A 20,825-nucleotide genomic window follows, 5' to 3' on the forward strand; every position below is an offset into this window, starting at 1 on the left:
AACTTTTGCAAGACAGCCAATAAGTTAGCTTTAAATATTACTATTTACTGACAACTTTTTGCTTAGTTTAGCATTTACTTTATTGCCTGAATATATCAAATTTCATGTAATGAATCACCTTTTCCATGTCTCATCAACCATGTGCTTTCATTATTATGATTATTATTTTAAGTTTTGGGGTGGAAGCAAATCTGCACATATAACAATATGGTTTCAAATATAACTAAAATGTAGGATTTATTTCTTAGAAAACTAATGGAAAAAAAAAACATAGAAACTGGACTTACCGTTGACACAGAACTCATACGCTTGGCAAAGGTCATCTTCAAAGAGGCAACCTGAAAGAAAAAAATCAAACCCATGAACACAAGGCTAAACTTTTGTACTTTTTTGCGTCAAATGAAAATCATATTTGTTTTCTGAAAAAACAACGTTAGCATAACATTTCATGAACAAATTACATTTGTGATCATTTTTTTGCTTCAGGAATTTCCTTTCACAATTAGGCTAGCGTTGATTTTTTTTTTTTTTTTACATCAACTTTTGCATTAGTTTTAAAATGACTAACTTTGACTATTACTATTTGTATTTATTTATAGCCAAACCTTTGTATTTTTTTTTTGCTGTTTTTTTATTTATTTTGTTCTTTTGTTCCTTTCCCATCACAATTATTTCATCTTAAAACTTAAGCACATATAATTCTAATTATTACTATTCCTATTTTTGATATTATTTTTGTTCATATTTTAATTAAATTTCACTTTTGAGGTCTGCGTTTTGCAGGGGGGAGGGCACATGAATAAAAATGAAAAGCTGATTGAAGAGAAAGGGAAGTTTCTAACGATAAGAGAATACAAAGTGGAGGTAGTGTTTTAATGAGAAAGTGCACATCACTTGTTCCACCTTGGAGTGAAAAGAATGCCCTGCGGGGGTTTTTAACATGCAATTTGCATATTGTAGAGCGGCAGGCCTGCTTTACCCTCCTCATCACTTTTTGCCTTAATTTAACCAAGGAGCGTGTCAGCGCTCAATATTAATTACGGCCTTCCATTAAATCAAGCATCCAGCGTGCACAGCTGATAAAAGCCACATCCTTTTCTCCCCGCCGCCATGGCAGAGATGATTAAAAATGACGCCATTTAATTAAAATGTAATCTACGTTGATGCTGCCGATTAGCGATTAAGGATGCAGGTGGAACAACAATTATCCAGTCTATATCTTAATGAAGCATTCAGACTAAAACAATGTCCATGTGCTAATTGGTCAACTTCAAACTGTCTCTAGAGGGAATTTTACAGGCAGCTGGCAAAACCTGGTAAAGTATCTCCGAGTTTATGTTTTTGAATAAAAAATGCCTTTCTAAATCACGTGATTTAATGTATGCAACCGAACCTAGCGTATTCACAAACGACTGTCTTCCAGGATTCCCATGCAAGTCGCTCGCTCTCTGCCAGTTCCTGGCGACATGCCTGTCCGCTCGGCAACAGCCAGGCCATGAATTAAAGATGGCCGTGTCGCCACGGCAACAGGGCAACCCAGAAATAGGCGAGTTTGACCTCGCGTCTGGCCTGAATAGATCGACGGAGAGATGTTGGATTGTCTCGTTCCGTGGCTTAAAACGCACTAAAATGCAGCATTGCGTTTGTTAGCATGTAGCTTAGCATCTTTTTGAGACAGACGTGTGCACTAAATACGCAAAACTTAACTCAGGCTCTTCTTCAAGATTCAAGAGTTTTATTGTCACATGCATAGTAATAACACACAATGAAATTCTTTTTCTGTTCACTTCCCCAAGCAGACTACATTCTATAACTGAGCAAATAATAAAGTAGGCAACATAAAAGAAAACAGTGATAGAGCAATAAGGGCAGTAATAATCTTTTGAGAGTTTTGAACATTACGAGACTCTACGATGTGGTTTGCTCTCATTTTCCTTACCATCAATGCAGGGAAGCCAAACTATTTACTGAAGTATAAGTCAAGTCAAATTTATTTGTATAACCCTGAATCACAGCAGTCCCAAAGGGCTTCACTGGTGAAAAATAAGTCATACAGGACATTATGATCAGCATCCACTGAACAAAGCTCCCAGAAGGAAAATTGATTTTAATTTTGACCATAATCATGCACAATTATAGAAAGATTTTAAATGCACATTTCATTTTTTTTTTTTTTTTTAAAGAAAAATCCACAAAAAAATACCACTTGCCACGATGCTAATTTTAAATTACCTCATTTACACATCAGTCTATACATTTATCTCACAATCAAGAAATCTACATACCGACTTCTGGACCAATATATTTACGCTATCTGCTGCAGTATGCTTGACGCATGTTAGCTTGATTGTAGTATCACAGTAGTATTGCAGTGTATTGCCAATGTTCCAGCTGCAAATAGCGTATAATTTGATGACTTACTTGTTGGCAATTTGTGCAAAGAAAAAAAAATGCCGCCTTTGGGTTTGCATCTGCCGCCTCAGTTTCCCTGCTGCAATGAGTGTAGGGTATTAATCATGGTGAAAGGAAGCAGAGATGACACAGTTCATTGCCATGTATGGATAAGCTCCCAGGCTGGACATGATAAGTGCTAACCCGCGTTTTGACCTTTTTTTTTTTTTCTGTTGCTTTCATTAGGACCCGATGACTCAATGGCGGCCCTTCTCTTAATACCTGAGGGTTTCCACACAAAGGGCCCCCAGGAGGCAAGATCTTTACTTCAACACAGGCGACAAGAGCGCTGGCAGCGATTTTGCCAACAGCGTCTCTGAGGGTGGTTACGTGAGCTGGTTTAATTTAATTCCTCCCAACTTCTTCACACTCCTTCTGTTCTCACACAAGCCAGAATAGGAAGGATCATACTGCGATGTGTGCGACCAGCTATCTTTCCACAATTTAATACATTGTACACACACACACACACACACACACACACACACACACACACACACGCACACAAGGTACTGAGAATTTAAATAAAACAAACATGCGATCCTTCAAAAAGAATTATTGAATTAATTTCAGGAAAATATAAGTTCATAAAACAAATTTATGTTTAGCAGGATATTACATTTTATGATTGTAAAAAGACAGATTCTTGAATATTTTTCTGTGGACAAATATTTATAATTATTTAGTTTTGAGAACAGGTCTGACACTTCATGTTGATTATTTGTTGTGGACAAATATTTATTTATAATTAAGTTAATGTTTTATTTTTGTGAACAGATTTCTACTGTCACCGCAAAACAGGACACTTTAGGTTTAATAGAATTCTGTGGGGATATATATATATATATATATATATATATATATATATATATATATATATATATATATATATATGTTGTTTCTTTTTAGAAAAACACTTTATGTTGATTATAAATACATATTTGTCCACAAAAATAAGGTATCTTTTTTTTTTTTTTTTAAAAAAAACAGATCTCTTCTATCATCCAAAAGAGGACATTTAAGGTTGATAATTTTTCTGTAGAGCCTATACAATGAAGTTTGAAAGTGTGTAGATTTTAATAAACCAGACACTGATGTTTTGAAGTCTTTTTGTTTTAACCCCAAAATGATTTGCAACGGTTAAGGGGTACTTGGATGAAAAAAGGCTGAGAATCAGTCTTTTAGTAACGCTGTAAAAGTAACATTGAAAAATATAAATTTCTCTTAACTTACAAAGTGATTTTACGAAGCAGTAGCAAATATTTTTAGACGAAAGCAGGACAAAGATTTTAGAGTGGTTATATGTTTATATATGGAAAATTTCAAGGTTTAAAATAAAAACAAATAATTTAAATTAGAACTCACCAAAACAGCCTTTCAAAGAAGTGTGAGAGTTTGTACGCGGTGCAATGTCACAGCCTTTGGGATCAATCGATCCATTTTCTGTATCATTTATCCTCACTAGGGCCACGAACGTGCAATAAATGAGTCATCGCTGTAGTCTGGCCAGTATTGAACATAATAATCGTGCGATAAAACCTCACTTTGTGCCGCGGAGTTGAAGCGTTAGACATGTTTCGGTTTTTTTTTTTTATGCATTAGTCCCGAACGTGTCGATTTTTCTGCTAATTGCTTTTCATCACCTGTTTTGTATTATGCATTAAAGAGTTAGAGGACTGTCCGCGGAATTCGAAGACTGTTAGCATCTCGGCACCACCGCTTTTGTTTACGTTTCTTCCCCAGCCTATTGTGCATGATAAAGCTGGCGTGGGTCTTCTCGTTTATTTTCTTAAAATAATAATAATAATAAAATAAACAAATCATTTTATTTCTTCGTGTTTTGTATACTGCCCGGTGGCAAATTAATTTTGGCACCTTACCGCCACCTAGTTTGGAGTGCTGATACTACAACTATATCGCGTAGTCGTTTACTCCAGTGGAGTAAAAATTTGGATTATTAATTAAAAAAATATGTATATATATTTGCATTGGTTAATTTTATTTCATATTAAATTGTGAACGTATTCACGACTCTTAAATAAAGCAATCAATGCAATCCATTTAATGTATTACTTTCTAACAAGGCGATGAAGCCAGCAAAGCAAAATCAGCATTTGATTTTATAAAGCTGTTTTTGACGAAATAATTGGCAGTTTCAAGCTTCAGCAAGCTTGTCTGAGGCAAATTGACCCAGTTTGTTATGAGGAGGAATGTAATTTGCAACTTCAGCACGGCTGAAAAGTAACAACTATACTTGTTGTCAATTTGAGTCTGTTGGTGAAAAAAATGACACTTACGTTTGGCTTACATGATTTTTTTTTTCCCAAAAACATTTTTAAATGGGGTCCTTGGAAAATTTAACTTCGAAAACGGGTCCCTGACTTCAAAAAGTTTGAGAACACCTGGTCTACACCGAACCGGGACATCCGATCATTAGCAAGGTTGTATGTGCATGTATGTATGTATATCTATCTATCTATCTTGACCATGAAATACGACTTGGACATGTCACAGCAGACATACAGTATGTCAGGACGACGATTCGACGACCATGCGGCGTTTGTGTTCAGGTGGCAACAAAAAACATCCATCAATGTCACGTCACGCCACTTGTCAACGCCCCCCTCACCGTGATTCATTGTCACGCTCCACAAAAATGTCACGGCGTGGAAAGGCAGGCGTGCGACACCCATCACAAGCTATATGTACGTTTTTATAGAATTGTGAGCAGCAGCCATACAATGTGGCATTCACCGGCTGTTGATAAAGGCTTTGTCATCATTGGACAAGCTTAAAAAATTGATCATCGCTAAAATTGGATTTTTGCACTTGAATGAGAGTTTAACAAAAATGATAACAGTTACTTTAAACATGGCTTCTATAGAGCAAATTTTGGTTTTATAATCCTGACTACCCCTGTGATGATTGCAACCTGCAATACAGAAGGGCCCTATTTAAACTTCCTGAGCTTTTTTTTTGTTTTTTGGGAAAATTTCCACTGCTTGTTTAAGCACAGGACTTTAAGCACACTTTTAAAATAATGCATACAAATATAAAAACCTAATACAGTGAAAGCAAGAGCAATGGTTAAGACAAAAATATTGTTCTAACATCGTATCGATACCTCTATGGATTTACAGTAACAAACTTACTTCATTATCTCACATTGTGCATGTCAATAATTATGCGCAAATATGCACATTTGGAAATTTTTGGTTGGTGTGAAAAAACAAACAGGATGATGGAGTTTTTAACAAAAAACAACGTGGCAAAAACAAGGCTGATCTTGGACTTTGCCTACTTCCTGACCACTCTTCCTCTTTCAAATTTAATAGTGTAAAACACTAGTGCGGTGCCATCTAGTGTCCAACGGTGGAACGAGAGCCAAACTAAAAACAAAAGACAACACAATAGCTGAAATTGCCCCAACTCCCCACCCTTAAAAATAAAATTACCATTAAATGACTATAATAAATAATAACTACTATCTCCTGATCTACGTATAAATCCAACTACTGCCTCTGGCTGCACAGACAATCGAATTTTAATCGCGATCACAATATTGGCTGCCACTATTAATCAACTTTGGCGATATTAACACCTAAAAAGCTGACACTACGTAACAAATCAAGCACTTTGTCATGCTACCACCAGGAGGCAATGTTTCCCAAATATTTGCATGACAAAAGCCTCCGGTTTTCTCATACTAATATATTATTTACCAGTGTGAAATGGCGTTGAGTTTCGCACCAGATTCCTAATATATGCAGTGCTATTTGTCAATTGAGACCCAAAATAGGAACAAATTCAATTTGAAATGGCCAAAAATGACATTTTGACTGCCAATTGACTAAAATTAGCTTAAAAGTGAATGTGTTTGGGTCTATGTAGGCTTCTTTTTTTTCATTGTTTGCAATTAGCTTGAGTGTTTTTGCCATAATTATTATTTATTTAATTTATTTATTTATTTTAGTTTATTACTATTATTTGTCAGTATCAAGCCTTGAAGCCCTGTTTGTACACCGCTGGTTTAAAAAAAGGGCAATAAATAGACATGTTTGACCAAACATGATGAATAATCGTGATTAATAATTGTGATTTTAATATCAATCAAAATAATCGTGCAGCCCTACTACTTCCTGTGTACAGTAAATCCACTGATATATCAGCTACCACGATCAGCATAAGTGCCAAACAAGAATTAGTTTTGTCCTTTCATACACAGAACCAAATGAAAAACAACAGAGGAGTGAATTTATAAAGGCTGCCACAATTTCATATTCCAAATCCATTAGCATGCAGCAATCATAAAGCATTTCACGCCGGCCGATACGATTTATGTGCAATCAAACGCTGAAGTTTGTCTCCCACGCTGAGCTACTGACGTATGCATGCACAGGATGTTTCCAAATATACACCATATGTTCAATCTGGAGTAGCCTGTATGAATCATGCCACAGATTTGCATTGTGGCTCCATAATAAAAAGTGCTTTCACGCCATAATGTGACGCTTGAATAGAATGCGATGGATGCTAATAAATATTTAAGTGGATTTCTAAAAGCGTGTGTTAAGTTGATGTAGTGTACGCTGTTTAATACTGTATGTTTATACTCACTCATCGGCCAAGACACATAATGCTACAACGCTTGAAGTAAAAAAAAAAAAAAAAAAAAACACGGCTACCACGCCTCTTTTGACAATTACTAAAGGAAAATGATGATTACATCATTGAAATTAATCACAAGAGAAACAGACATGTAGTCAATTTAAGTAAAAATGAAAATATATATTAAGTAGCTAACAGTTTTGATGAAATATAAAGACCTGATGGCCTACGTAAAAAAGATGAAAAAAGGATTGTAGTAATGATATTCAAGGCATGTTTTATATGTATAATGCTTTAAGTAACTGTACTGTATAGTTTAGAGTTCCTTAAACAGATTATTTTTAAATATATTTTAATCATATTCAATAATAATCATATTTCATAATCAATAATCAAATTCATAATCAAATTCAATATTCATAATCATTTTATGCGTATTTTAAGCACATTAACCCAAAGGTCCAAATTGTCACCGAAGTGCATGAAAATAAGAGATAAGCAGACGATGCACACCATTGAAAGATGGATGTGCAAAAACTCAACATGCTTACATGCTAAAAATCATCCCAAAATCAATTTGCTTCTGTGGACTTATAAATAATGCCTAGATCACTAGAAATTTAAAATAAAAACATACAGACAAAACGACCTAAAAACATGTCTGCACTCAACACCCACCAACATTCCAGCGCCTTCCCAAGGCAAACAAATGAACTGCATTCATATTGTCTACTGCAACAATTAATATGATTATTTTAAAGGAACACTGTGTAAGATCGTTGTAGATCGATGTAGACCGTTTTACATTTTAGACAGCAGAAGGTGCTGCATTTACCATTATCCGTAGCTATAACAAACATGGCAGCCTCCGGTAATATCATTTAATGATAACTAGACCTACGATTATATTTAAAACATACTGTTGGTAGTTAAGAACACATTTGCAAGTTTTTATTTTTTTTTAATCGTTTCATGTATTCCTTTTTAATCAAAAAACGGTCTAAATCTTACTCATTGACCCTTTCAAGAGTTTAGGAGCGATGCTTACATGTAAAAAACGGCTTTACTTAGGAAAAAAACTTAACAAAATGACTTTCGGAAGGATTAAATTTCCTAAGTATAACTACCACTCACTGTAACATACACACACATACATAGATACACGTAAAAATATACATATGCCACTATACACGTAAATAAATATAAATATGGTTTATATATGTATAGTTTATAAAGTACAGTATCACAAACTAGCAGTAAAATGAATATCAACTTGTAGTAGTGCAAGTGTACCTAATTAAGTGGGCAACGATCACATGATGCTAACTGGGCCTTGTTGCCCATTATGTAACTTTCCTATAGGGATGCATGGATTTCACTTTGCAACATAAAACTATTATTCCAACATTTGATTTTGTTTCCTTGAAGGAGGTAAACAACTTAATCCAGGAGGGATGCGGTCCCATCCTTTTTTTCTTCCATTGAAGATTAAGACACGTTTTTTGTCAATTTGAAGATAAATGTAAAGATTAGCGAGAGAGGCGCTCACCAAAGCTTCCGTCGGCTCGAGCAGGTGCGGAGCAGCAGAGGCAGACCGCCAAGGCGAAGACGAGCACGGGACACCTCGGAGACTCCATCCCGCCGCTTGGCTCAATCCACGCCCGCTTTACGAGCGCATGACTGCGGCCGACGGCAGGTGGGAGCAGCCCCGGAGGAGTCGCTGGAGCTAGCGGGGCATGTCAGTTGGAGGGAAGAGGAGGGGGGTAAAGGAAGTACCTAAAATGGCTGCAAATTGGGTGGGAAGGCGGCAGCGGCTTTCAGCACCGAGGACAGCGACCGAGTCAGACGGAGGAGCCCCTCCCAAACGTGACGTCACGGAGTCGTGGCGGGGAAACGTGCGCGAGGAGAGCAGAGCAGGCAGGAGGGAGCGCGTCTGTGCAAGATGCTGTGGGAAGGGGTGAAGAGGGAGGGGCGGCCAAGTGTGAATGAAAGCCTGGATTCCGCTATGGAATTTAAACTCTCGCTGCCTTCCATCTACCCCATCTGAACAATCTGTCTTTGTCACGTGTCATCCGTGTACCTAGCTACATACTTCCATCTTCTCATTCATCAACCTAGCGTCTAAATTAGCTACTATTTACAAAACTAATTCCATACTCATTTACCAATCTACCCACTGATCTACCTACCTATCCAGCATGAGGCTCTTCTCATCTACCAACTAATCTATTTACTGCAATTACCCACCTATGCATCTAGCCTCCCAGTTAAGTCTGTACCCAACTCGTATCTACCTAATCATCTACTCACATACTATACCCATCTGCTAGCATGAGACGTTTACTTATCTACGTGCTACATATGTATAATATACATGCATACGATTAAATAACATAAAAAAACAATATAAATGATTTATTTACCTTTGAGTGATGCTTGTTATGGCCATAGTCCCGGTAGCCTAGGCTAGGCTAGCTTAGCTTTCTTCGTATATTTGATTATCTATGGCTTCGTTTCCATATAAATCATCTTACTTCTCTCTTTAACATCACTAGCAATCTTGGGACTTATGGAAAACCAATTCATGTTTGAATTAAGCATTAAATGCATAATAAATACGATATTGAAAGCACTCTCACATGAGATCAAGTCTTAAGGCAGCCATCTTTGTGACCCTGTGCGCCAACCAATAGACCAGCATTGTAGTGTCACGTTGCAGCGGAGGCAGTTTGACGCTAACAGAAAATAAGAGCAATTACCTAAAAACGCCTCAAGAGGGAGGCAAAACAACAAACACAACCAACCACACAGGTCATGACAGCTGTTGATGTTAATCGTAAAGCAGGATGAATGCCTTAAAGAGGGGACAAAAAAAATCAGTATTCCATATCGTAATGTGAAAAAAACATAAGCCAGGGACGCCGTAACCCGGGGGTCCACTGTATTTACTGTAAGTAGCCACCTAAGCATCTAGCTAGATAGCTAGCATCGAGAAGGGGAGGCAGCAGGAAAACAAAACAAAACAAAACATTGTGCACCTGTATGCTGGTTCCCACTTACCAGTGAACACAAATACAGAAAATTAGTTCATAATTTATTAACACTTCAATACAAATCATTTTTAATCCACACATAAGAACAATGAGTCACCTCCTGCATGCCAAATAGCGATCCCAAGTGACGTATTAGCCATACGTATTAGCTATAATAGCCGCTCTTAGTCAATACCATTATTACACATGAGCAAATGCAGTTGCAGAATTGTGAGCCCACATTTGCTTAACTGCTTTCGCTTGTAAAATACTGAGCCCGAATTTAGCTAAACGGGTTGTTCAGCTGAGTTATAATTTATTAATTATTATTCAATAAGCAGTTATGTCGTAATTACACCCAAATTACACCCAATACATAAATGCAGTGTAAAATATATCAATTGCATTAGTATTAGATATACAGTACATGCAAAAAACAAGTGTGTATATATTATATATATATATATACCAAATACAAATTTTTCAGTCCACCCAATGTGTCAAGACTTCATTCAGTGTCGTCACAGAAGACTGAAAAATGGCCCTGTGAAGACAAAGAAATATTTTTGCTTTATAAACTCAATATTTGAAAATTTGCAATTATTTGACGTGAGCCTACCCTTGGACATTGCCTTCTGCATTTGCGTGCGCTTGTATCTGCTGTTTCACAATTCTGGCAGCCCTCTTCAGGCGCACATTGGACTGTCCCTCTGCAAAAAGATGAAATATTAAAATTAAAGATGCTAATATTCATAAATGAGATGGTATGAAGAGGGTTATATGGTTTACCGTGTCGCAGGACCGCCAGGAGGCGCACGACAGCTGCTAGCTCGGTCAGAGCGCCAAAGGCATTGGAGTTCAGCGAGGAAAGAACCTCGACGGAAAAGGCCCTGAAGGCAACACGCAAGCTCCATTGGATTTGGAATTTCAGTTTATCACTCTATTTTTATTTTTAATAACAAATACGTGCCTACACAAGTATCTGTATTAAAAACAATTTAAAAAAAGCCTTTAACAAATACACTTAAAAGGGTTATTCCCCTCAGCCATTTACAGTAGTAAAAGGTCGATATTTCATTTGTTGAATACGTTTTTTAATTTACAGATAATACATTTACAAACACATTTTGCCACATGCTCTCAACTGAAAATGTGCTGAGGCCTCATAGCTCTGCATGTGAATGTGACATGACTAACAGGTGCGCCGTGATTGGATGTTAGCTGAGCCTTGAGTGCAATTTTTTTTTTCTTTTTTAAAGGTATCAATTTGACATTAAAAAAGTTTATCAAATTGATTACGGAAAGAGAATAACCATTCAAAGCTGAAAATGGCTAAATAAGTGGAGTACTTTTAAGCCTGGCCCTAATGTGATACATGAGAAAGTCATAGTCTCTAATATAATGTGTATACCTACATTATATTTGTCAAGATAAAGTTATTTATCTTTGAAGCGTAAAGTCAAGCCAATAAAACATTTAGAAAAAAAGTTGCAATGTTGATTTTAAGTCAGAAAATATATAATACAATCTTATAAGGTTTTTGTCGTAACATAGGGATCAAAAAGTTCTATTTTCTCAAGGTAAACAACTTGAGGAAAGAAATAGTAATTTATAAAACTAAAAGTCAACTTTTACTATTTATTATTATATTATTATAAAAGTTTTGCTGATTGAAAAAAGTAGTAATCAGTGTTTTTTACGGAGTGAGGGGGGTGGCAATCATATCTATAGCATAAAATATATCTTCTGGCTATGGCTTGTCTGTGTCACTGTAGTACTTTTTTTTTGTTTGTTTTCCAAGCATTTTTTTTGTGTAATCCTATCAACAAAAACTGCATTTATAATATCAAAAAAAGCTTGCTGTGTCAAGCTCTGACCTACCCGGTGAGCAGCGGTGACTTGAGGATGCGAGATACGAGGATGCTGGACAAAGGAGGCAAATCCTCCACGTTCTGCGGCGTTATCACCTCTTCGGGATGAGTCATCTGGGGGGGTTACATCATCCATGACGTTGTAAATAAGTCTTAACCAACACTCCATTGAAAAACAGTATATACAGAATACCCAACTACTCACCCATTTATTTACCTTTGTATATTCCCAGATCATAAGCATTATATCTACAACCCTACTGAAATATATTAACGTTCCAGACATATTATTCGAGAGGTTTCAAAATGCCACGGGGGCCGCACTCACCTTCTGGAGGACATATCTTGTCTCCACGATGACGAAGGCGAAAAGGGTGTCAAAGACCCCGCTGATGTGACACGCTTGAGCCACGAGTAGGAAGTTAGCGAGCTCGCTCAAAGCCGACAGACAAAGCTAAAGGACAAGGACAGATTAGAAATGGCCATTAAGGAAATTATTGCTTGTTAGAAGTTGAATTGTATGAACATTAAGCAAAGTCTCTATGAGGATCACAACTGGAAGCTTTGCCGCATTATTTTTAACTTAAAGGAAAAAGAAAAATATAAACACATATAAACATGTTTAGTGAAGAATAATAAAGCAGATAATGAATCCAAATGTACCAAATTTTCCGCACTATAATGCGCACCTAAAAGCCTTATTTTTTCTAAAGCTGAGGGTGCGCCTTATAATCAGGTGCACCTTATATATGGATCAATATTGGGATTGGTAGATGGGGAATGAACTGATAAAGTAAGCTTTGCCTGTTTCTTTTGTGTATTTACAGGTCAACAAGGTTGCTCATATTGACATTACGTTATGTTATTGAGAGTTTAGAGTTATTATTTGAGTTATTATTGTTATAACTTTGAGTATTACAATATTGTGATTGAAAAAGTTTTAAAATATGTCATTAATTGAGGGTGCGCCTTATAATCCGGTGCGCCTTATAGTGCAAAAAAATATGGTATATGTACCTTTTGACCCTCCTCAGGCTCTTTCTTAATTCTGCGAGCCAAATGTTCAATTATCTTCTGGAATATGTTGGCTACCATCGCCAGACACTTGGTGGCGCCATCCTGCTCATCCCCGGCCGATTTATGTTTGATTCGGGCGTAACTCGGCACCAATTCCTTGAGAACCGCCAGCACGGCGGGAATGCACAGGTAGCCCTTTTCTATAACACACAGAGAGAGAAAAAGCATTAAAGAAAGATACAAACGTTTAGTTTTTGTTGAAATTATTTGGCACTTTGTGACCTGAGAGCACGACGAGCGAGCAGAGGTGCAGGGCGTGATCATTGAAGGTGTTGTCGTCCAAACAGAGCACCACATCCCTGCACATTGTCAGGAAGGCCTGATGGGCGAGTGGAGGAGTCAATTTCCAATTCAAGCTTTCACTGAGTCGCGGTTCTACATGCTTTGATTGTTTGGCTAGAAGTAATGCTTTGACACAGATGCACAAACAGTGTTTGGTTGAACTCAATAACTGTATTTAAAACGTTTACTATAGAGAAATGTCACTTCTGATTAGGTATGGGCCAGTATAAGATTCAACCGTTATGATAATGGTGAGTAAAATTATCACTTGAAACCGTCTCGTAACACTGCGAGCAGCCAATCATATTGTGCCTTGTTGGGACATCCCCTCAAATAAGAGGAGCTCATTAGCAGGGACATGCGACGTCACCGGAAAGACCAGGATATCTTCTGCTGAGCACATGAGAACTTACTAGAACCAGAAAGACATGTCCACTGAACAGGCTAGGTCTCCGGAAAATATGCTGCTCACCTTGATTATCTCAGCTGCAAACTCTCTTGAACTTGCTGACATCTCGTTGGAGTCTCCCTGATCATCATCGGCCATAAACGGCAGCACCTTTTCGCCCACCCACATTGCTGCATGCTCCAGAGACTGCAGGTACTGGCGGTTGTCGGAAAACTGAGGAGAGGTGACACTTTTTATTTCTTTGATTTTTCCTTTCCAAACAAAGGATGGTTTTCCTTTTCATGGCTTCAAACTCACATGGTGTTGCAGATGCACACTGAGGCGGTGGTGAAAGGTGAAGGCCTTCAGGGCCAGGTCCGAGCCGGGTGCGCCCTCAGGGGAAGAGCTGAGGTGAGAGTAGAGCAGCGACTGTGGGCAAGAACGTTCACACAGGACGTAGCCACTGTTAACATCGTAATGTTAAGCACTGTACTTCTGGTTATACAAAATTATATGAAGTTGAAATATGACTGCAACACACCTTCCAGTTCCCCAGAATAGCGTGGAGCCTCTTGAGTGGACCCGGACCGAGATCCAGGACTTTGTTTCGCGTGGACTTGTGAAAGAACAGGTAGTCCAAGTAAGCCAGCGCCAAGTCTGGCTTAGCCTCCGCCGTCACCTGAATGGTCACCTTCCGTTTGGGGTCTAACTGCTGGCGCAGCCGGGGGGAAGTCTAGTGAGTGTTGCTGTTGCCGTGATGACAAACGCGTGATCCAAATGACTGACCGCTCGGTTCTTGGGCAGAGCTTCAGAAAGCCAGTCGATGATGATCTCCAGGACGCCGGCGGTCTTGCCCCAACTGCACATGCAGTCCAGCAGCTGGCCAAATGATGAGGGCGGGGCTCCGGGTTCTATCTTTCTCAGGCGGGACAGCACGCTGTAACTGGGCCAAGAAATTCCCCGGAAAAAAAAAGTCAATTGTGCGAGGAGACAGATGGCTGCACTTGTTGAACCCACTCACCTAAACGTTGCCACCGCGTTGGCAGGCATGAAAGATGCAATTACCATTAGGGGACCCTGGCATCTCTGATCCTGAACAATAAGTAGATTATTAAAGTAGATAAATGGAGTGCACGATGTACTTCCATAATGTTAGGTATAATTAGTATGAATTGATTTCATGTGTCCAATTCAACCAAACACCCAGGGTCTGATATTGTCATTTTTGCGAGCCACGTCGTGGCGGCCTTGGAGAACCATCATCAGCCCTGATTTATAACAATACTTAATCAAATCCATAACTATTCCCACCTATCCACATATATATCCACACTTTCCACGCTCCAGTATTTAGGCAATGTGATTAAAAAACATTTTGAATGATATATTAACCGGCGACACTACCTAATAAGCAAATAAATCAAATCAAGCGTAGTATGCAAGTGATTACCGTGAATACACTGAAGTATTTGTTCATGACACAACTAAACTTGGCATTGAGGCGCTTCTGGATCTCGTCACTTTGCTGGAGGGTCTTGTCCACGTTCTTCCACAGGATGGCCACCACTTCCAGCAGACTGGCCACCACGTCTTTCTCCAGTTCCAGGGGATTCTCACTCTGAGGTGCAGGAGGAGAACGCCAGCAGTTAAACCCCCAGGATTACAACGTAGGCACCAGGGAATTATATATCACAGAAAAAATGAAAATAATACTAAAAACACTTCCTCCATTAAAAATGATTGTGGTAGGATACTTACGAGACAGATAACAATACTCACAGGCATATTCTTTATCAAGATACAATGACTAATATTCCTGAGTCACACAGCAGTAGTGTTTAGTTCAAATATGCTATTATGCTCTATTTTTATACAGTACAATAGTTTAGAGCAGCGGTCCTCAAATTGGAGGACAAGTATGTGAAGGCACTTGAGTGAGATTTGAACAGTTTCTGCAGATATCAAATCTTTTAAGTGCATTTTTATTTACACGAGAAAGTTAATTAGACTATAAAGACATTTATTACTAAATTAAGTTCTTGTGACTGCTTCATTAGGGCTGTGTGTTCTGATTACTCAATTTTTTTAAGATCCAATAATCCAATTCCGATTCTAATAGTTTTCGCGTTAACTTAACATTCATAGCTTGAGCTAACTTGCTTAGATACAAGAAGTAGTATGTAACAATTGTAAACATGACTTGTAAAGCACCCAACCAGCATCCTGCCACTTGTGAGAAAGCACATTTCATGATTAGCTGATTTTAATATCGGTGATTGTAAAAATGATCGATTAGGTGTATTGCTGAATAAAATGCGCCTTGAAATACCACTACAAATGTAGTTACAACGTTTAATAAATCAGACGTGAATGGCACCGCAGTCTAGTTTGTCTTTTATCGTCCCAAAACAGATGGCACTTGGCTGAAAAAATATCACACTGTAGGTACATGATTGAAAAAAGCTTGAAAACCCCTGGTATTGATTGCTATGTTTACATGTATGAAACCAAACACAGAAATATTTTGGAGGCATCTCTGTGTTGAAGTTTGGACATAGTTTTCTTACCACGCTGTTTTCCTTGTTGGTGTCGTTAAACTCCGAGTCGTCACCACTGCGCTGTATGCTTATGTTCAGGACACAGCGGATGGCCAGCATCAATTTCACTAATACATATGTATACAAAGATATGACAGAGTTCACATGTCTGCATTCTTTTACGGCATAATAGTGCATTCAAGTTTTACCTATATTGCTTGGGGTGGTGTATATGTGGGCATACAGGTAGAACTTGCGGGCTGCGATTGGGTTCATTTGGATGAGGTTGATGCAGCGGACGCACCACTCCCTCTCCGAGGCGTTGGCGGGAAAGAAGGAGTCGAAGAGCAATTCAGCCAGGCGCTTGGACACGTGAGGCGTGTCGCAGGCCAGGCGGACCACCAGGTGGTCCAGGCTGCACACTTGCCAGAACTGCGGAGGTAGCGCAAAGGTGATGAAATATGACAACCGTAGTGGGAAATTTTGTCGATATCCAGATCACGATATGGCGGAAGCGTAGCACATGAAGTGCTGATGTGCTTGAGTACCTTGGCCGCACGGACCGCCTTGAGCTTGAGGAGCATGTCGACAAAAGCCACGCGGACCTTCGCCGAGGTGTCGTGGAGGCTATACTTGAACCATGGCGCCAACTTCTCCATCAGGGGATGGCTGAGCACGTTGTTCAAGACGATGCACAGATACTGAGAACGACACGCTCATGAAACTTTGCAGATTTGAGGAAGACTTTCCAAAAGCACAAAGATGATATTTCAAAACGTGTTTTCACCGTGAAGACGGCGGAGCGGACGTCGTCAGAGCTGCGATCGCTGGCCAACTCTTTAAATTTCTTCATGAAGTTCTCGATGACAGTCGACGGGAGCAACTCCCAGGACCTGTCGAGGATCTTGCAGACGCCCTGGATGGCATTGCAGCGCACGCAGTGGTTTGCGTCAGACAGCAGGACCTTAAAAAGGATATCAGCAGACAAAAAAGTGAACACGCTAGTGTTTCCCTACTTTTGAGGCAAGGTTAAAAAATAGCTCACCATGAGTGTGTCCAGTTGCTTTTGAAGGGCCCCGTCAACTTCCTGATCGGGCTCAATGAGGGGGAAGACGTCGGTGAACAGCAAAGTGGCGTTGGTGCGGACCTCAAAATTGGGGACCTGTGAGAACGAGACCCGGTGCAGATGCTGTACTTGTGGGGCGCAAAGATAAATAAAACTAAATGAAGATAACAATATTTTCAGTACGTACGTTGAGATACTTCCATAGAATGGGCTTGTAGAGGACACAAAGCATCTTTGCTGCTGGGCGGTAAACTTTCTTTTTGTGAAAATAATAGACGATCTGTAGGAAGATGAGAAGGCAAGAAAATTATACACTGCTCCCCCCACGAACATTGTACATAAATAAAGTGTATAAAATGTATCTAATAAAACCTTCTCTATCTTTCTTGCCCATGCCCAGTGATCTCCATAGTACGGTGGCTGAACAGGCATGTATCTCTGATTTCTTTTACACCAGACAACATTCAGAGCGCCAGAGCGTGGCAAGAGCAGACGCTAACTCTTCCCAAGTCTCCGCAGCCCCGAGCTCCACTCCACACCCCCCCCCCCCCCCACCCCCCTACCTGTTGAACTCTGCGGTGGATGGGTGACGATCTCTGTAACAGCATGGCGCACATCATGAAGTCCTGTATGCAATCATTTTCGATCTTCTCAAGGAAGGCGCCGCTGGTCTTTTTCCAGGCGCGGAAGTAGATCTCCGCGACATGCTCAACGGTCATCCTGGAATCCATTGACGTGACGATATGAGAAGGCGTGACGACATAAACATGCTTAAGAGGTGCTTTAAATATCCTCCCTTATTTGCCTCAACCCCCTCAAAAATGTAACAAATAAAACTGTATTTTCAACATTGTATATTCTACCAATGTTGTTCCACAAAATTAACAAAAGTTGGGACTAACCAGATCTTGGATATTGCTGAGGCTGTGAAAAGAAAGTGTGCATCTATATGTGCTTGTCTTTTCCTCTTAGGACTTCATACTTCGCATCATTAACATTTTGATGTGCTGAAAAGTGCCAAAATATGTTTGGTGTGTCAGGCTGTAGTCACCAGATAAGCAGCAAGCCACACGATCTGAAAACTCTCGATGCATACCAGTGATTTTGGGGAGGCAGTGCCACCAGGTGGAGAATGTAAAAAAATACTAAAAACTAGCTATCTTTCAGGCTGAATAAGTTATCCATTAAAAGCAAGGCACGGTTTACATATAAAAATGATAAAAAAAAAAACAAAAACAAAGAAAATGTGTGAAATTTTTGCTCCATGCGTTGAGTGAGGTAAATATGCATCTAGTGGGCAAATATAAAAATCTAAAATGAAACCCAGTTGTCAAACCTGCTGCTATCTTTTAGATAAACGTGTGTTGGGGAAAAAACATTTTTTTAAAGCTATTTGTTTTATTTTTTTATTTGTGAAGACTTGCTATTTAAGGCTGATTTAAGGAACAGATTACAACTCTAAAACAGATGACAACGCTAAAAATAAACCAACAAAAATCAATCAATTTTCAGCACAAAAAATATTTTTTGTCTAATCCATCATCACTAAATTAGTTTTCATGTATAGCTTCTACGTTTAAAAACAGTTTGCGATATGGCATTCAAAAGTGTAGCTGTTGTTAACTTGCTACCTGAGCCTACATCGCGTCATTTTCATCTGATAGCAAGTGGAAAATTCTTTTGAAATCACGAACCATACTTTCATCATCAATTGAATTGTCTACAGAATAATAACGTTTTCAAGTTGAAAATGAGTGAATTCACTGAACTATCTTTAAAAGACAAACAAGGTAGAGACCAGCCTCTTACGTGTTAAGGAACTGCAGCTGATTTTTGATGGTGCCGTGGATGACCGGGATGAAGTCCACATGCCAGCTGAAGAGAAACACCATGATCCTTTTGCCCTGTGAGGCACACACGCACACACCGGGTGACACTCTTGACTCGCTAACACCTGGAAAAATCTTTTTGTGCTTACGTCATCATTTCGTATGAAGGAGGGATGCTGGAAAAATTGCACCAGTAGCTGGGCTATCTCCCAACCGTCCTCAGACGCGTAGTCTACATTGAGGAGCACCTCGTGGAGGCTCCATGCTCTTTGGAGCTCAGTGAACTGACAAGATAGGTCGAATATTATTATTTATGTGGTGTATTATCATAAAACCTTATCGTATATTGCTTATTAAATTAATCACCGGTTTCTTCAAACGAAAAATCTTCTCCAAAGCTATGACGAAAGCGGTACGACCAATCTTGTCTTTGTCGATCAGGTTTTTCTTCCACCAGGCCTCGCACAGCGTGTGGATTTGGAGTATCACAGAAGCCTCCATCAAAGGAACCGACGCCAGGACAACTAGGAGTAATGAACGAGGGAAAACAAATGATCAACACACACACACAACCTTTTAAAGTGGAATTTGCAAAGTGATGGCGCACAAACCGTGAAGCAGGTGTGCAATCTTAAGAAGTTCATTGTAGGAGTCGCCATTCTCAAGGACCTTTAGTGATACGGTGGCCACGAGTGTCACACCAGCCGTGACGGCCATGACATGCTTCTGCAGGAAATAGGTAACGCTTTGACACCTTCTCTAGTACATAAACAGAAAGTCAACTCACAGCATCGTCAGTGGACTCCTCCCAGCGCTCCGGGGGCACCTCCTGAAGGACATCCCGAAGGAGGGTTGCCAGTTTCCCCCACAGAGTCTCACGCTGACATGAAGACATCTCCTCCAACACCTCCCGAATGTCATAAGGCTCTGTTCTGTCCTCCTGCTCAGCAAAACCCCAGTATGGGGGATTTAAAAAAATATCAAAGACGTAATTCAGATTAATCAGAGCACACTCAAGCCTATGACTTAAAAGTGCTCCTAATATGACAATTTCAACCTGAAAAACATTCCCATGTATCATAAAACCATTTTAATGTCGGTGTTATTTGGTGTTCAAAAGAGAATAAGCCACTACTCCAAATCGTTTTCTGTATAAATATACGATTATGACATTTATTACGACTATTATGACTGAGACCCTACTCATTTGTGTCCACAGTTGTGTCCATTTTTTCTTGGCGAGAGGAACGTTAATAGCATCCTACCAAAGAAAATGAGATATTATTAGAAAGGACAGGATGCCCTCTAGTGAAAACAAAAACAAATGTCCACGACAGTGGACACAAATGAATAGGCTTGGTTAGGATGATATTCAACAGTAAGTTTTTTTGTTTACTTACGTGAAGTTGGACGAGCTGGAGGAAGTCCTTCACATTTTCCTTACAGGCGGCTTCAACAAATGCTTGTCGCTTGGACATGATGTCGTTTTTATTTAAAAAAAAAAGTTAGTCAAGGGGAAGTTGGATTACAAAAAAGCGTATGTAACAAACATGATTGCCACGTCGAAGAAAGCGTTTGAAGGCGTTATTGAGAAAGGTAAACTATTCCCTATCGACATATACTACAAAAAAAAATGTTTGTCGTCATAATACAATAAAACGCGTCTTTAATCTTTATTTTTTTT

General features: G+C 39.1%; 2 protein-coding genes across 3 annotated transcripts in view; both read right to left on the reverse strand.

Moving 5' to 3' along the window:
• The window catches only part of ptprn2 (protein tyrosine phosphatase receptor type N2), a 130,647-nt gene extending 121,721 nt beyond the window's left edge, over window positions 1–8,926 (reverse strand). The window contains exons 1-2 of the mRNA XM_088441977.1: window positions 8,609–8,926; window positions 288–338 (exon numbers count right to left, since the gene is read on the reverse strand). Coding sequence (XP_088298103.1) covers window positions 288–338; window positions 8,609–8,696 — 139 coding nt within the window. The 5' untranslated portion in view covers window positions 8,697–8,926. The remainder of the gene's footprint in view (window positions 1–287; window positions 339–8,608) is intronic.
• A 1,265-nt stretch (window positions 8,927–10,191) lies between these two features.
• Window positions 10,192–20,807, reverse strand: ncapg2 (non-SMC condensin II complex, subunit G2). 2 transcript variants are annotated; one of them, XM_088402103.1, is made up of 26 exons: window positions 20,542–20,807; window positions 19,929–20,081; window positions 19,753–19,867; window positions 19,508–19,665; window positions 19,291–19,425; window positions 19,122–19,216; window positions 17,876–18,032; window positions 17,500–17,592; window positions 17,292–17,408; window positions 17,034–17,210; window positions 16,795–16,947; window positions 16,456–16,678; window positions 16,277–16,374; window positions 15,160–15,327; window positions 14,731–14,801; window positions 14,496–14,652; window positions 14,251–14,421; window positions 14,028–14,138; window positions 13,794–13,943; window positions 13,262–13,358; window positions 12,980–13,179; window positions 12,291–12,416; window positions 11,973–12,076; window positions 10,881–10,981; window positions 10,711–10,801; window positions 10,192–10,635 (listed from the first exon to the last, which is right to left on the reverse strand). In XM_088402103.1, exons 1-26 carry the CDS (start codon window positions 20,617–20,619, stop codon window positions 10,575–10,577), a joined length of 3,360 nt encoding a protein of 1,119 aa, XP_088258229.1. In that variant the 5' UTR covers window positions 20,620–20,807; the 3' UTR covers window positions 10,192–10,574. The 2 variants fall into 2 exon arrangements, with proteins under 2 accessions (XP_088258229.1, XP_088258230.1); XM_088402104.1 differs by having other exon boundaries at window positions 14,251–14,418; window positions 20,542–20,806.
• Between the last annotated feature and the right edge of the window lie 18 nt (window positions 20,808–20,825).

This window comes from Hippichthys cyanospilos, chromosome 19, assembly GCF_059441005.1.
Source record: "Hippichthys cyanospilos isolate Australia breed blue-spotted pipefish chromosome 19, RoL_Hcya_1.0, whole genome shotgun sequence".
NCBI classification, from domain to species: Eukaryota; Metazoa; Chordata; class Actinopteri; order Syngnathiformes; family Syngnathidae; genus Hippichthys; species Hippichthys cyanospilos.

Excerpts from the sequence above, each read along its gene's own strand:
- ncapg2 (XM_088402103.1), bottom strand. The coding sequence starts at position 20,619 with ATGTCCAAGCGACAAGCATTTGTTGAAGCCGCCTGTAAGGAAAATGTG. Across the intron at positions 19,217-19,290 it reads CCTTCATACGAAATGATGAC|GGCAAAAGGATCATGGTGTT; the intron begins GTAAGCACAAAA and ends TGTGCCTCACAG. Across the intron at positions 10,636-10,710 it reads GCAGAAGGCAATGTCCAAGG|GGCCATTTTTCAGTCTTCTG; the intron begins GTAGGCTCACGT and ends TTGTCTTCACAG.